We start from the raw sequence: 15315 nt of genomic DNA, 5'->3' as shown, positions 1-15315 counted from the left end.
CTTACCTTTGGTGTAGAGTTACATGATAATGACAAAAGACATTTTGATCACAACAAAACCGGTAACCCAAATCTACCAAACCGAATACCGAAAATGCATTTTTTGCCACTATTCGGCAGAATGATTTCGGTGGCCGAATATTCGGTACATCACTAGTATATATCCTACTATTCAATCGTTGTCTGTCCGCCTACCACCTGCTCAACGATGGCAGATGGATGAAGTTGTGTCCTTACTTTTGAAACTACAGAATATTGAGAGTACCGTAACCATGTGACATGAGCCCTATATACTTAGTTATATGCCGAATAGGGAAAATAGATCACAGCAGACCGCAATGCATTGTGAGCATTTTGTTTGACTATTATCGCTAAAGTTTCACCTATGGCCAGATTGTCAGGTTAAAAGTAGCTAAAACAAGATAAACAGAACTTAAGGAAAGGAAGTTCAGGCAGAACTTGGGAGTTTCTAATTTGACTTAATTCAACTCCTCAGGAATGTGCCAGGAGAAGTGTGAAAATTATTAAGTCATGAATAAAAAATAATAAAAATCTACAATTGCTCCAAAACGGGTATATTTCTAGGTGCAAAAAAAATAGAGAAAGAACAGTATTTTCCCCTGCGTACTCGGCCAGAAAATAGAACACTGTCTCAGCAGGAAGGATGTATTTAAAAGTGATGCAATTAATTTAATTATGCCTCCACAGGACCATTTGTCTACAAAGATATTTGTTTTAAATCAGCATCCAAATATATAATTGTCTAAACTGTCACATATCTGTTTGACTGTATGGTGGTGGGGCCCTGGCGTGTATGCGAGATTGAGAGTGCAATTTGCACTTTAAAGCCAGCAACGCACTTCAAACAAAGTCAAACTTTTCTCAGCTTGCCAAAACAGAACTATAGGTCTCTCTGACTAAGGACTAAATTATTTTATATTCAAAACGGCCCGCTTTGAGTGTTTTTTTTAAGATTTTTTTTGGGGCATTTATGCCTTTATTGATTATTGATAGTATACAGTACAGTGTAAGATAGACAGGAAACAGGGAGAATAGATGGGGAAAGACACGCAGCAAAGGTCCCAGCACTGGGATTCGAACACGTGACACGCTGTCAGGCTGCATTAGAGCCTATGATGTGGTATGCGCCTGGGCCACTAAGCCAGCGGGTGCCCCGGAATGGTGATTTTGTTTTTATCACTCTCCGATGTATTTTAACAGATTTGTCTTGAATATTTAGTTATTTTTCTGGTAAAAGGCACAATGGACAAAGTGTGTGCCATCTCTCTCCATGAATTGCCATTCGGTTGTGTTTATTGTCCCTTAGAGACGGATTACAAAGGTTTGTACTTCCTTCTTCAACAATGTCCGGTGTCCATGGTACGTTGCCAGCAGATTGCCGAGATAAAACATGAGCACATTGAATTTGTTACCATTGAATCACACACAGCGTCCACATTGTTGTATCCGTGGGGATGTTCGGTTTGTTGGTCGGTGCAAGAACTGCCGAAGCAAACTTCTCTGCAATGATGCAATTATTTTTCTTATTACCTCGCTGAACTTTGTCTCTGTAAGGAGTACAGTATGCTGCAACCTTTAACAGTCCGGCTCACGGAATGGGCTTTGTGGGGAAATAATCTATACAGAAAAGCCGAGCTCAGCGATTATATACAGAAGCGTCAAGTTGGTGTTATGGAGATTGAGCCCTGTGGGAGAGAATATAACTCAATAATTTAAAACCTGAGACTCCCAACATACACGCTACTCCTCTCTCACGCCCGGGGGTTATGGAAATTGTTTTTTAATGGTTCTCTTCAATGGTTCTCTGTGTTATTGGAAGACATTAAAAAACATCAAACTGTTTCTTCCTTCCTTGGAGCTCACTCCTTCTGCTTCTCTACTTCCTTTTACGCCTCCAGTCCGGTCTCTTACTCTAAAAATATCAGAATGTTGGAGGCACCGCTGAAAAAATGAAAATGAGGGAGAGTTTTATGAGCACATGGCTGGCACGTGTGCTTCTGCAGAGGGAGTTGCATAAGGTTGATCATAGGTTAGCTAAGAGTTCCCTCTAGTGGTAACACTGACTGGACGTAGGTTCCTGGCAGGATTAGCCATTGAATAAAATGGACGTAATATACGTTATTGGCTGGGAATGAGGAAAGAGTTTGACTGCTTGGTGATGCAAGGGGTTTCACCAAGCAAAGAACTAACGGCCTGCTGACAATATGATTGTATTTTGTTCATCCATGCTAAACTGGAAGACATCTTCTGTTTAATTCTATCCACCTTTATCAGCATGAATCTAATCTGTTCATTTCAACCGCTTGAGTTCCCTCGGGGTCTGTCTGGAGAAAACCACGGCGTTAAGGCTGGCGGCAGAAGATTTGACAGCGTTTTATGAAATGGGGGAAAATTAAAAAACGCAGTAAAAAGTGTAGCCTGTAGTTAGGTTTCGTCATTTTTAGGGTGAGGTTACAGGCGGGAGGGTGAGAGAGCCTATTCCAAACTTGCAATAACCCAGAGAGAGAGAACATATGGTGCATCACCCACATAATATTAAACCCAGAGACGGGGAGAGAACCTCCATAAACTTATCTTACAAGGTGAGGTTTCTTAACACCAAAGGAAAACGAGCAGGAACACATTTAGAGTAAGACGAGCAATTGAGCACAGTGAGACTTCATCCAACCCAGAAATATTCTTACTACATCTGTTGATGAACATCTCCTTTTAGTTTCCAAATGTTCCATACAAGTTCTATTCTTTCCAACTTAAACTTATTAAATAAAGCTACGCTCATTGTACAACTTGTCGCATGACATCTTTTTTTAAGATCAATTGACCTGATGACATAATGGTGATTAAGAGTCAGTAGAATGCCTATCAACATAGTTTGTTTTGAAAGTAAAATGCTAAATGTTTTCCCCAGCCATGGCAGTTTAATGACAGCTTGGTTGACTATTGAGTCTGTAACAAAATGCCAACCTTTTCTGGCGCTTAGCAGACTGTAGGTGCGTTTCCATAAAGCCGTTTCTTTGCGCATTAAGGCTCTTGCGCAAAATCTCCTGGATGGAAACACATCAACATGCGAATAAGTCTCCATTTTTCGCAAAAACACTTTTTCGCTTGGAGGTTGCGGATTTAGGCTTTTTCGAAAAAAGGGAAATGCGCAAATAGTGTATGGAAACACTTGCGGAAAAATGAATCCTCCCGAGTTGATCGGGGCGCTCCGATCATTTTGATATCTGGATCGCTACTGTATGGATGCAAGACACACACACACATGCACACACACACACACACACACACGTGGACTATGAGTAGTGTAGTTGACTAAACTTTTATATAACCTAGCTGCCTGGGTCCCTACTCCCTGCAGGCTATTCGATTTCGATCCATGCATATGCTTCATCTATTCTTATTTATTTAATATTTATATTCATTGCATAAGATAAGCAACCTAAACGTGTAGGCTATAGGCTATATAGCCGATGAAACAAGTTATTCACAACTGTTTGCAGCTGCAATCAATCAATTTACAGTATAAACGACCAGTATGCTCCAATCGAGTCCCGTGACATATAGGCTACATGTGCCCCGAATATATTAAGACAAGCATTACACAACAAATCGTTCTTTGTACGTTCTTTGACTGTAGGTGTCGTCAATACTGTGAAAGCAGCAGACGGTCGGTCAGCCGCTGACCAGGGATCAGATTACAGTGCAGTATATGGGGTCCCGTCCGTTAAACTGAGATACATACAGCATACATACAGCGCATCAAATCAATGGTGTGAACATCGATTAGGACTACTTTACATGAGCCTCACTTTACTGGCAAAACAGTGCAACCTACTGCACATTTCATGAACTTATTGCATATGCGCATTTTATCAGTTTAATGGAAACACCGACAATTCGCTTTTCTTTTTTTGACTTAATGAACATACGCTTCCTTTTTTCGCAAAGGCTTAATGGAACCGCACCTACTGATGGCTGACTTGATGGCTTCAGGCAGTTAAATGCTAATTTAACCCAACCGTGTAAACCTGACTCTGCTGCTTAGATAGAATACATAGGTATTATGTTTCTGCTGAGTCAACACCACCCTATTAATTATAGATGATAAAATGTCTGGGGAAAACGGAAGTGTGTGTGTGTGTGTGTGTGTGTGTGTGTGTGTGTGTGTGTGTGTGTGTGTGTGTGTGTGTGTGTGTGTGTGTGTGTGTGTGTGTGTGTGTGTGTGTGTGTGTGTGTGTGTGTGTGTGTGTGTGTGTGTGTGTGTGTGTGTGTGTGTGCGTGCGTGTGCGTGTGCGTGTGCGTGAGCGTGCGCGTGCGCCCTGTCGAAGCCGCCTCGTGTCCTTTCATTTGTAGGTTCCTGCGTACAGGTGCAGCTGGTGCACCCCTGAGGTCAGCGCTCACAATAGAACATTGCACTATTGTGTTAATCAGAAGTGTCTGGGAGAGATTACATTTAATATTAGTTCTGTGAAAAAGGTCATTGTGAACAGACGGGAAGAGAGAAAATGAGAATAGAATGTGTTGTGTTCTTCTAAATCTGTCAAACGGCTAAATAACATTGTCTGCTCATCTAAGTCAATGTCTGGAAAGAAAGCAGAGAATGTTCTTTATGCTGGATGATCATGTGATGTTATAGAGATACGGTTTTCAGGCAGATATTGTGTCCTTTCTTTGTGTATTGAGATCATATTTCTTTGTTTTCTCTATCGCTTCAAAGCATCAGTCAAACAGAGCAGGTAGAGAACTATATACTGTAGGCTTAGGGTTCCATTTTAATGCACTGGTGCTTCTTCACTTATCTCTTAAAGATAAGGTTTCTCAACATAACAATCACAGAAATATACATGCAGTAAACACGCAGACAAGGATTTGTCTCATGTCTAGAGCATGTTTATGCTTGCTTACACACCGCAAATCTGGAGAGAAAAACGTCATCCACTGTATCTTGTTTTATTATTAATCTGTCAAAAAGGGAGTAGATTGAGAACCTGCAGGTAAACGTTCAGTATCTGAGAGTAAACCTTTTGCAAACGTGTTCCAATCCGCAGTAAATGTGATGTTTAATGAGATGTATTCTTCAATGTTGAGTAAGAGCGGATATTGTGCAAGGGCTACATAAAAGGAAAACTGACTGATTTGTTGTAAAAAAAATAATAAAAAAAAATACTCAAACTAAAGGTGTGCGTCAGCGCTAGCCTGGCTAATAAGCCAGACCGAATCAGCCGTTGGCAAAAAAATATGTGCCTGCCGGCGGATTACGGTCTGGAGAGGCTCAATTGTACGCCCAGAGAACTGGTGTGGCCAATCGGGACACGGTATGCAATATGGGCGGGCTTTGGTACAGTGACGTTCAATGCTTGAGACCTTTGACTGACAGTAGCTCTGACCAATTGCGTCAAAGAGAAAATGCTTGAACCCGCCCCCCCGGGAAACAAGATCCATACACAGCATCTCCAGACTCAAATACCACACGACAGTGTGATTTGAGTCTGGCTTAATAGCCAGGCTACGTCAGCGCATCAGTGCTCTTGAACTTCTTGAACTTCTTGATCTTGCCCTTTGATCATGTGGAAAATCTCAGTATACTCAGAAAGCCTAATTTCAATAGTTTCACAATCGCTTTGCAGTTCAACTAATTGCAGTCATCTTTTATCTGCAAGATCCAGGGCAGGCTTCCAATCAGGACCTCAATACCTAGACAGCCTTGCTACCATTCAAACTGTGCTCGGCTGCTGCTGAAATGATACAAAGTACGCTATTATCACCGCAAGAGTGTGCTTATTCAACTTCTTCAATTCTGTGCAAATCTGAGATAAAAGCTATTTTATAGACAATGCAGAGTTCATTTGCGGAATACTGACACTTGCTTTTCCAGTTCCTAGCTTTTCTAGCAACACAAGTCAGGCGGGCAGGTTTCTCAGTTGAGAGGTTGCTGTGTGTGTGTGTGTGTGTGTGTGTGTGTGTGTGTGTGTGTGTGTGTGTGTGTGTGTGTGTGTGTGTGTGTGTGTGTGTGTGTGTGTGTGTGTGTGTGTGTGTGTGTGTGTGTGTGTGTGTGTGTGTGTGTGTGTGTGTGTGTGTATATATATATATATATATATATATATATATATATATATATATATATATATACATATATATATATATATATATATATATATATATATATATATATGTGTGTACATACACACACACACACACACACACACACACACACACACACGCATGCATTTTACCCATCCTATAACAACTAGCAGCAGTGAGCTCATTGAATTCTACAGTGCTCGGGGAACAATTAGGGGTTAAGAGTCTTGCTCAGGGACACACATCGACACATTGCTGGCCTGGCCTGGAATCGTACCTGGGACAACCAGGGGCTCTGGCTCCCCAGACGGGCTCACTAAACACTCAGCTATGCCATTTTGTTTATACGAATGAATGAATCCCATATGGGTTTATATGACACATTTAACAAAATAGATTGAAAACTGACATTACAGTCCTTCCCGTTCATATTACGTCTTATTATATACAAAAACAAACATACGTACAGTATTTTGAACAAAATGAAAACAAACATTTTACATGTAAATGGCCCTCCTCCCCATTGACCAGGGCTTTTCAAGAAATGAGGCAAATGAAAAAATATCATTTTGAAAGGCGTTTCAGTTCTCCGAATCATCCAAACACACAAATTCATATTGTGGGTCTCCCTTATTATTTATACGTAATCCAATTATTTAACAGGAGGCCAAATAGGTTGTATTGCAATGAAAGCAGGTTGCTGAAAATTAACTAATTATCATAATCGGAAACACTTGATTGGCAAGTATATGTAGTCGTGTACAGTATATAAGAAAATAACTTCTACATGAGGTGAAGGGTCAGCCAAACAGTAAGTTAGCAATAGGTATTAAATTTGTTGTGAATAAGGAACGACATGGTGCTATTCAGAGTTTCTAACAATCTATTGGTGTTTGTCTGCTTTTTCATACATGTAGTGTGCACATTTATGGACTATTTAATTGTGGTTCACAAGGTCTCAGATTGCAACCATTCATAATTGTTTCCCCTGGGAATTAGCAGGGGATGTTAAAAACTGCCCACTATGTAGAACGAGGGTGTGAACTCATGGGTCACCTCCTGCTTTGTTGTGTTTTTGGACAAACTCCATCAGAATGAAATTACATATTGCACAGCAGTGTTTGTTCAATGTCAGGACAGGTTGTCCAAAAACCCAACACCTCTGAAAAAAACATGAAGACACCAACTTTTTTGTGATATCTACACCGTCACCTACTAGTTTGAGACTTTATAAATATGTCTAGCTTTCCATAGAGTTGGAAAGTGCTGTAGGCCAGCACTATTTCTTTATAAAATTCGTGTAGTGTGAACACAACCTTACTCTGCCGTGCAGATTGGTTAAAATAATGTTTAATTCACAATAAACGTATGGATTGCAGCTGAAATATATAAAATGTGTGTCACTTTCTGTGATTTGTATGGGAATCATATTTAATACAGATAGAACAACACAGGAGTAGTAGTACATCCATCTGTACATATTATTTTGCTAAACTCTGCCACAAATATATGGATATTTGATCTGCTCTGGTCAATGTCACCGTCATACACTCATTACACTTTAAACAGGTAAAATAGCCTAGCCTTTTTAGCCACAATAGCCAGAGGACAAAAAGGTCTTCTTAAACAAGTCTTGTATTTCAGTATTAATATTTGATTATCTGTAACGGTGAACACATCTGTGTGTTCACTGTTCGCTGAAGGAAATCTATATTTGATGTAATCTGGAACAGTCAGATAAGGTGTGTGTGTGTGTGTGTGTGTGTGTGTGTGTGTGTGTGTGTGTGTGTGTGTGTGTGTGTGTGTGTGTGTGTGTGTGTGTGTGTGTGTGTGTGTGTGTGTGTGTGTGTGTGTGTGTGTGTGTGTGTGTGTGTGTGTGTGTGTGTGTGTGTGTGTGTGTGTGTGTGTGTGTGTGTGTGTGTGTGTGTGTGTGTGTGTGTGTGTGTGTGTGTGGACGGTAAAGACAGTTGGCACATTGACAATCGTCATGACTAATTGATGTCCTCTGATGGAACCATTAGCCAGCAGACGCTATCTCTTTCTCTCTCTTTTGTTCTTATCATTCTTTTGCCCGTCTCCATTTCTCTCACTGTCCCACAACGTATAGGCCAGTCAATCTAAGATTTGACCCAAAAGTAATCGTTCAAGGTTTTTTATGATCCTTAGGTTCATCCAAATAACATATTAAAAATAGAGTATTATATAAATTGTGGATCATGGTAAATTCAGGGGTTGAAAGTTGAAGTACCATTAAAAACCTATAAGGCAAAACAAATTAAATTTGAATTATTTCTTTGCCGGCTAGCAGTTAGCATTTATAAAGTTCCCAGGGCCACCATTTTAAGAGAAGGAGTTTATATATATATATATATATATATATATATATATATATATATATATATATATATATATATATATACATACAGACCTAGCAGAAAAATAATTTATTATGCTTTAAGAAGCATGTAATGTGTCAAACTAGTGGGTTTTCATGATTCTGAATCTATTCCAAGCATTAGTTTTGCACGAAAAACACTCCCTGGGCTAAAAACAGCCATAGCCTCTTGCCCAAATGTGATGAGGTCAGCACAAGTGGCTATGGCCTAATTTAGCCCAAGGAGTGCAAAACTAATGCTTGGAATGGATTCAGAATTGTTTTTGTACCTTAGGGGCCTATAGGTTTTTAACTTTCAACCCCTGAATTTACCATGATCCACAAATTATATAATACTCTATTTTTAATATGTTATTTGGATGGACCTAAGGAATGGATCATAAAAAAACAATTTATTTTGGGTCACATTATATCTCTCTCTCTCTCTCCTCTCTCTCTCTCTCTCTCTCTCTCTCTCACACACACACACTCTCCGTTCCTCTGCACTGTCCTCTTTACTCATCTATAATTCAAAGTAGACCGTTTTGTCTGTCATTGTCACCCTTAGTGCAGTCAGCCATGGTTTGGCCATTTACTGTACTGTATGTGAGGTAGGTCATACCGTGTGTGTGTGTGTGTCCTTCCTTCAGATTTTATCCAAATTTAATGCAAATCGGTACACATGATCTCTACAAGACGGGTCTATTTGCTTTCTCATATTCCATTCTGATTGGCTAAGATTGGCTTCCAAAGTTTTCAGGAGACGCACACGCGTTTGTACAAAATGCAAAATCATGAACGCAGTTCAATTCTGCCTTTTAGAGCGCCACCAGGAGGCTGAATTATGTGCAACACCTTTCTATATTACTCCTTAATTTTACTTTTTTATTTTTGGACATGGACAATGTGAATAGCAAGGCCACTGTTTTGCCATTACAACAATGCACCTTTGTGTTTAACATGCCATTTGTATAATGCATGCCAACCATTTATTAAACAACATACATTCATCTTTTTTGCACTTGTGATTACTTTGAACTTTTGATAGCCTACAGTAATTCCTACTTGTGCCAATGTTTTTTTTTTTTTTTTTAGTTCAGCTGCACAAAAATATCCTCCCTGTTTTCCCTTGCTTTGATATCAGCTGACCAGTCATTGTTGAGCTGCTCAGGAACACGGGTCGTGTGGCGCAGAAATAAAGTACCCATCTGCCACCACGGAGTCTAGAAACTGGCTTGCCTCTAGTCTACACAAACACAATTGGCTGTGTTCGGGGAAGGAAGCCGGGCAAAGGGAGGGCCATGTTTGTCGCTGCACTGTGCTAGTGGCTCCTATGGGCTGCTGTCAACAGGGGTGTGAACGGAAGTAGTAAGATTGAGGCGGTACAGTACGTCCTCGCGGTGGGGGCTCCTCACTGGCTGGTGTGCCAGTAGGGTACAATAGCAGTGGCAACATAGAAATGTGTTGGGAGGGTTGGGTGGATTTACTAGAATTTCGCGGGGCTTCGGGCCGCTCATCCTAGCGCCACGCGTCGCAAATGGGAAGAAGGCAATAGCGGGTGGGCGATACTCGATACTGTTTTTTTACTTGGAAAAGCAAACATGGCAACCCATGATGTTTTCATATATCCAGTTGCGTGGAAAGTGCAAACTTGGCAACCTGGCTAATAAAAACAAGCAAAAAAACCTATTGTTTGTTTTGCTTGTTTTTATTTCCGTCTAAAAGCAATTATGGCAAGTGGCAATGTTTCTATATACCAAGTTGCTTGGATGTCGTAAATGTGGCAACCTAGCGGGAATAGTATACTGTACTCCTCTGTACTGTACTGTACTCCTCTGCACTGTCCTGTCCTGCGCTGCACTGGACTGGACTGGACTACTCCACTGTACTGTACTGTACTGTACTGTACTGTACTGTACTGTACTGTACTGTACTGTACTGTACTGTACTGTACTCCACTGTACTGTACTGTATTGTATTGTACTCCACTGTACTGTATTGTATTGCGCTGTACTGTACTCCACTGTACTGTACTGTATTGCGCTGTACTGTACTCCACTGTACTGTACTGTATTGTATTGCGCTGTACTGTACTCCACTGTACTGTACTGTATTGTATTGTACTGTACTCAACTGTACTCCACTGTACTCTACTGTATTGTATTGTACTGTACTCAACTGTACTCCACTGTGCTGTGCTGTGCTGTGCTGTACTGTACTGTTCTGTACTCCTCTCTGTACTGTGCTGTGCCTTACCATACTGTACTGTACTGTAGCATACTGTGCTGTACCATGCTGCTGTGCCCTGTGTATGTGTGCGCACGTGTGTGTGTGTGTGCGTGCGTGCGTGCGTGCGTGCGTGCGCAGTGAAAAGGGGAGGTTCCGGGGAATGAGGAAGTTGTGATGTAATTTGCATCACAGCGAAATGTTGCGCAATAACAGTGTGTCTGACAAAAGTAATATTTGTACAGTAAATATGACAGTTGTGGGGAAGCGATATAGTGCATATGGATTCGGGTGGCGTGCAGGATTCTTTTTGCATGGAGAGATGTGTGCTAACGGAGTGGTTTGGTAGGAGAAGGAGCGCGGATAAACGGCCATGAGCTTGTGTACCCCCTTTCTATTAGGGTAGAAGGATATGGACAAACACTGGTAGAAAAAATGGGTAAAAATGATTGGCTACCTCAAATTTAGAAAAAAAGGAAAAGTAGCGAGGTTAATAATAGAATCACTGTCAGAGCAAGTTGATACTCTGGTGAAGGTCAAATTGAAGTAGTGGTGAGTTCACATTGAGGAATGCTTATAGTACAATAATTTGAATTGATATCATTGTTGCAATAAACTGTCACTGCTTTACATTGACAATACAAAACAACTTGAACTTGTAAAATGACTAGTAAATTAGGATTGATTGATTGAATACTATATCAGGTCAGGTGTAAAGGAGTGACTTGGACACTCATGCATAGGAAGCATGAGTTCAAGTCCGTTGCACTCCCCAGGTTGGCGGAGGGTGTGTAGAGCCCAGGATCACATTAGATAATTGACACGGGTGAAAAATGGGGTACAGGGTACAGTCAAACAGAAATGTAATCAGTACAGGGTACAGTCAAACACACTTCCACCGAAAAAAGTCCTTGCTCTCTTGTTTCCATTCAGGTCCTGGGTATTCAATTCATAATTCATAAAGGACATGGGAAATGTTCTTGATGGAATCTCTTTATGTTAATTTTCCTCATTCTGTCTCAAGTCCACAAGGAGGATGAACTGAACTGTGCATGCTATCGTCATACTTGGTGATAATAACTGATAACTAGTTTTGTCTATCATAAATGTAGGGGTGTTGACTGAAGACATACTATACTGTACTATGGCATAAACAATATAAATTCACATTTATGACGATTTCTCTGTTCCATATCAATAAAGGCATAAAAAGACCCAAAACAAAATATTTAAAAAGAGAAAAGTAGAAATATGTTGCATATTCAGATAAATGTGTGCAATATTTTTCATTCTTGATTCTTTAAACTGCAAAAGTGGATATGAATACATCTGCATTTAGAAGTTGAGATCAGATTCCCAGAATGTTCCCTCCCATGTGTGGCCTGAAGTTTATATTTAAGTCATCTTTTTAAAGCCATCTCTCTCTCTCCCATTCTCTTCCTCTCTTAAGCGCATTGAGTGTTGGTCCAAGGTATGACTCACTGTAGGTCTATGTGAGTTGAATCACTGCACCATTTAACTGTCGAGGGCATCGTCTCCCTCTCATCCTTAACTTCTCGCTTTTCTCTCGCTGTCTGCCACCTTCTCCCTCTCCCCACATCTCCCATCTGCCTCTCTCCGTCCCAGAAAGTCTTCAAGTAATTTTTATTGCTTTAATTCTTCATATAGTTGTTCAACCGTATCACCGTTCACCATAAGATCATAGAGTAATAGAGACTATAAATGCCATCTACCTCATTATAGGCCCCTATTAAAACAGACCCGGCTGTGTCACTGAACAAGCCACTAATTGCCTTGGCTGTCAGCAGGCTAAAGAGAATCTGTGTGCATCCATTTGGATGACCAGCAAAGGAGAAAGAGATGGAGAAGCGCTGCAAAGGTCACCTCAATTGATTCGAATTCTGAAGTGTGTGTGTGTGTGTGTGTGTGTGTGTGTGTGTGTGTGCGTGTGCGCGTGTGTACGCGCGCGCAGAATGAAATGGCCAAAGAAAGGTGATTAAAAGAGAGAAGACAGAACACAGTTCTCATAGCAAAGGGATTATTTTGTCCACACACACATATTTACTTCCCCTTCCTCTCTCTCCTCCCTGTCTCTGTTCACAGATGAGGGTTACTACCAGAGTGGAAAGTTCCACTTTGAAATAGATGTCCCTGAAGCCTACAACATGGTGGTGAGTGCGCTCGTCATCGCCTGTTATTGCGCATGTGTGTGTTTTGTTTTACTATCTTTGTGGTTAAAACAAAGTACCCAACAAGAATAGTAAATTCTGAATAAATGCACTTTTTCCCCCTGATACTGAGGAGTTGGGTGCCGATTAGTTAAGGCTATAGGTCAGGGCTACTCAACTTTAGATGGCTCAGGGGCCACTCAACAAAAATGCCAAAAGTCCAAGGGCCGCAACTTCCACAAGCCCAAATAATGTTGGTCCTATATTGGATTTTATAGGAAACACACATAAAACGGCCTACGTTTCCATCTATAAGGCCAAACCTCATTGAACAAAAATATTGTCATGACATGGAATGAATCAGAAAGCTGCAGTTTAGGCCTCTTTTAGACGGCGACCATCTCCAGATAAAACCGCAAAGTCTCGATGCGTTCTCATTTTTTTTGACCCTTTTACACGAGAACGCACACTTTATGAAAACACTATAATGTCGCTAGGTGGCGGTAACGGGCAGCCAAATAGACCAATCACCCACATACAAGAAGAAGAACCAGGTAGCCCCCCCTTCACGCAACCCTATTGGGGTTTTGAATGATGCTTCCAGACCACGTGGCCGTCGCTCGCTGCCTGCTTTCAGCCTGCCTGCTAACACATCGAGGTGACAGACAGACAGGCAGCCCAGAGCATACAGGCAGAGCGCGCCACGGGATGGTTATATATTTAGGCTAATACATTAGGCTACATAAACGCTGCTGCCTGCCACCTATCACAAGGCATTTCATTTACATCATGGTTTTACATTCACCATCGCTGATGAGCGGCGCTTGTTAGGAGGGAGGCTTGTTCAACATAAATATTTACAGCATTATTGTACTTTTGTTTTGTTTTGTTTTTCTCGTACAGCCAATGAGAGCACAGGACAGCTGTGCTCATTGCTCACAGACACTCTGTCTGTCGACTGTATCGATAGATGATCAGATGATAATATATATAACCTTTATTCCCCTGGGTAAATCCCTGTGTCGTACATATTGGTAGCTATATTATCCCAATATTGCTGTTACGCATTTCACTTGAATAATGTTGATAAACTGCATTGGAATCAACGCTGCAGCAGCGCAAACTTTTGGACCATGTGTGTGTGTCTGTCTGTCAATTTAATGAAAACCAAGATTTAACACCCTGAGCGCACAGGACGGAGTTCTCCGCCCTATCGATTAGCCCTTCACTAAATCCCACCCCAAAAAGCAATTGCTATGCAGGTCAAGCTTTCTTCGCTGCTAACGTGCCTATTGGACAAGGATGGGTTGGGGAGGGACTTAGTGAAGGGATAATTAGTAACGCCTAGCACAGAGATTGATCAAAAGGACGGAGATTATTGATATTAAAACCGATCTCATCGCTCCACAGGCTGGGAGTGCAACACTCCGGTGGGACGTCAACGAAAATGTCCCCCCCCCATTTTAGCCGACGAGATCGAAACAACTCTTGATCTAAATCATTCCGTCCAATTCTAAGAAAAGATTGTGTTAGACGGCCCACCGCGGTCCCGTCGCTAGTCGCGTTAGAATGAATCATACCTCCCGTTGTTGTCGATCGCCTCTAGAGTGTTTTGGCTACATCAAGCTACTTCAGCCACATCCGGGATAACATCCGGTCCGTCTACTATACATCGCTGGGCGTTATGATTTAACGGATTAAATAACCCCGGGCGTTCGGGGTGTTAACATCCTGTCTCGCTATAGCGCACGTAGGCTACGCTATCACAAACATTTCGCCCTGTGTAGCCTATTCCTGTGTGTGTGCACGCAGAGAGAGAGAGAGAGACGTCCTGTGTTGGTCTCCGAGGTCTCGCGCTTGTATCACGGCATCCTGCACGTACGTGAGATGTCAAAATTAATTAGAATAAAAAACAAATGATGTAGCCTATATGTATCGGGTCTGGATCGCATCTTAGTGAACTCATGTAGTGTCCATCCGTCCGTCTGTGAACAGCTAATCTCCGGCACCATTAACCCGGTCAGTGCCATATTTTGCACACACACTCCCTGGATGTCAACGATGAACCTCTGCCCCAAAATTTCCAGAACGGCCTGTTATAGCGCCACCAGGAGGCCAACTTTTGAAAAACACATATTATGATATTACTCAAATTCCCGCAAATCGTTACACACTCTCTATAGTCATGTGTTCTGTCCGATATTTCATATTCCATCCTAATTGGCTACCATTGGCTTTCAAAGTTTGCAGGATTCGCCCTTTGGAAACAAAAAGCCTCAAATCATGAATGCAGCGTGCAATTTACGTCTCCTCTTTTGTCTCTTCTGTCCTGTCTGTCTGTCTGTCTACTCATCCATCGATTAATCTTTTACACTCTCTTGTATCTCTCCCGGCCTGTGTGTGTTTGCTTGTGTCCATGTGTTTGCTTTTATGTGCATGTGTGTTT

General features: G+C 41.4%; 1 protein-coding gene across 2 annotated transcripts in view; it reads left to right on the top strand.

Moving 5' to 3' along the window:
• The window catches only part of ube2f (ubiquitin-conjugating enzyme E2F (putative)), a 63940-nt gene that overhangs the window by 19833 nt on the left and 28792 nt on the right, over window positions 1-15315 (top strand). For both annotated transcript variants that reach the window (XM_079517562.1, XM_079517561.1), the window contains exon 5: window positions 12805-12872. In XM_079517562.1, coding sequence (XP_079373688.1) covers window positions 12805-12872 — 68 coding nt within the window. The remainder of the gene's footprint in view (window positions 1-12804; window positions 12873-15315) is intronic.

This window comes from Electrona antarctica (assembly GCF_951216825.1).
Source record: "Electrona antarctica genome assembly, chromosome: 13".
Taxonomy (NCBI): domain Eukaryota; kingdom Metazoa; phylum Chordata; class Actinopteri; order Myctophiformes; family Myctophidae; genus Electrona; species Electrona antarctica.
The sequence above is the reverse complement of the archived record's forward strand: the minus strand, read 5'-3'. Positions and strand labels throughout refer to the sequence as shown.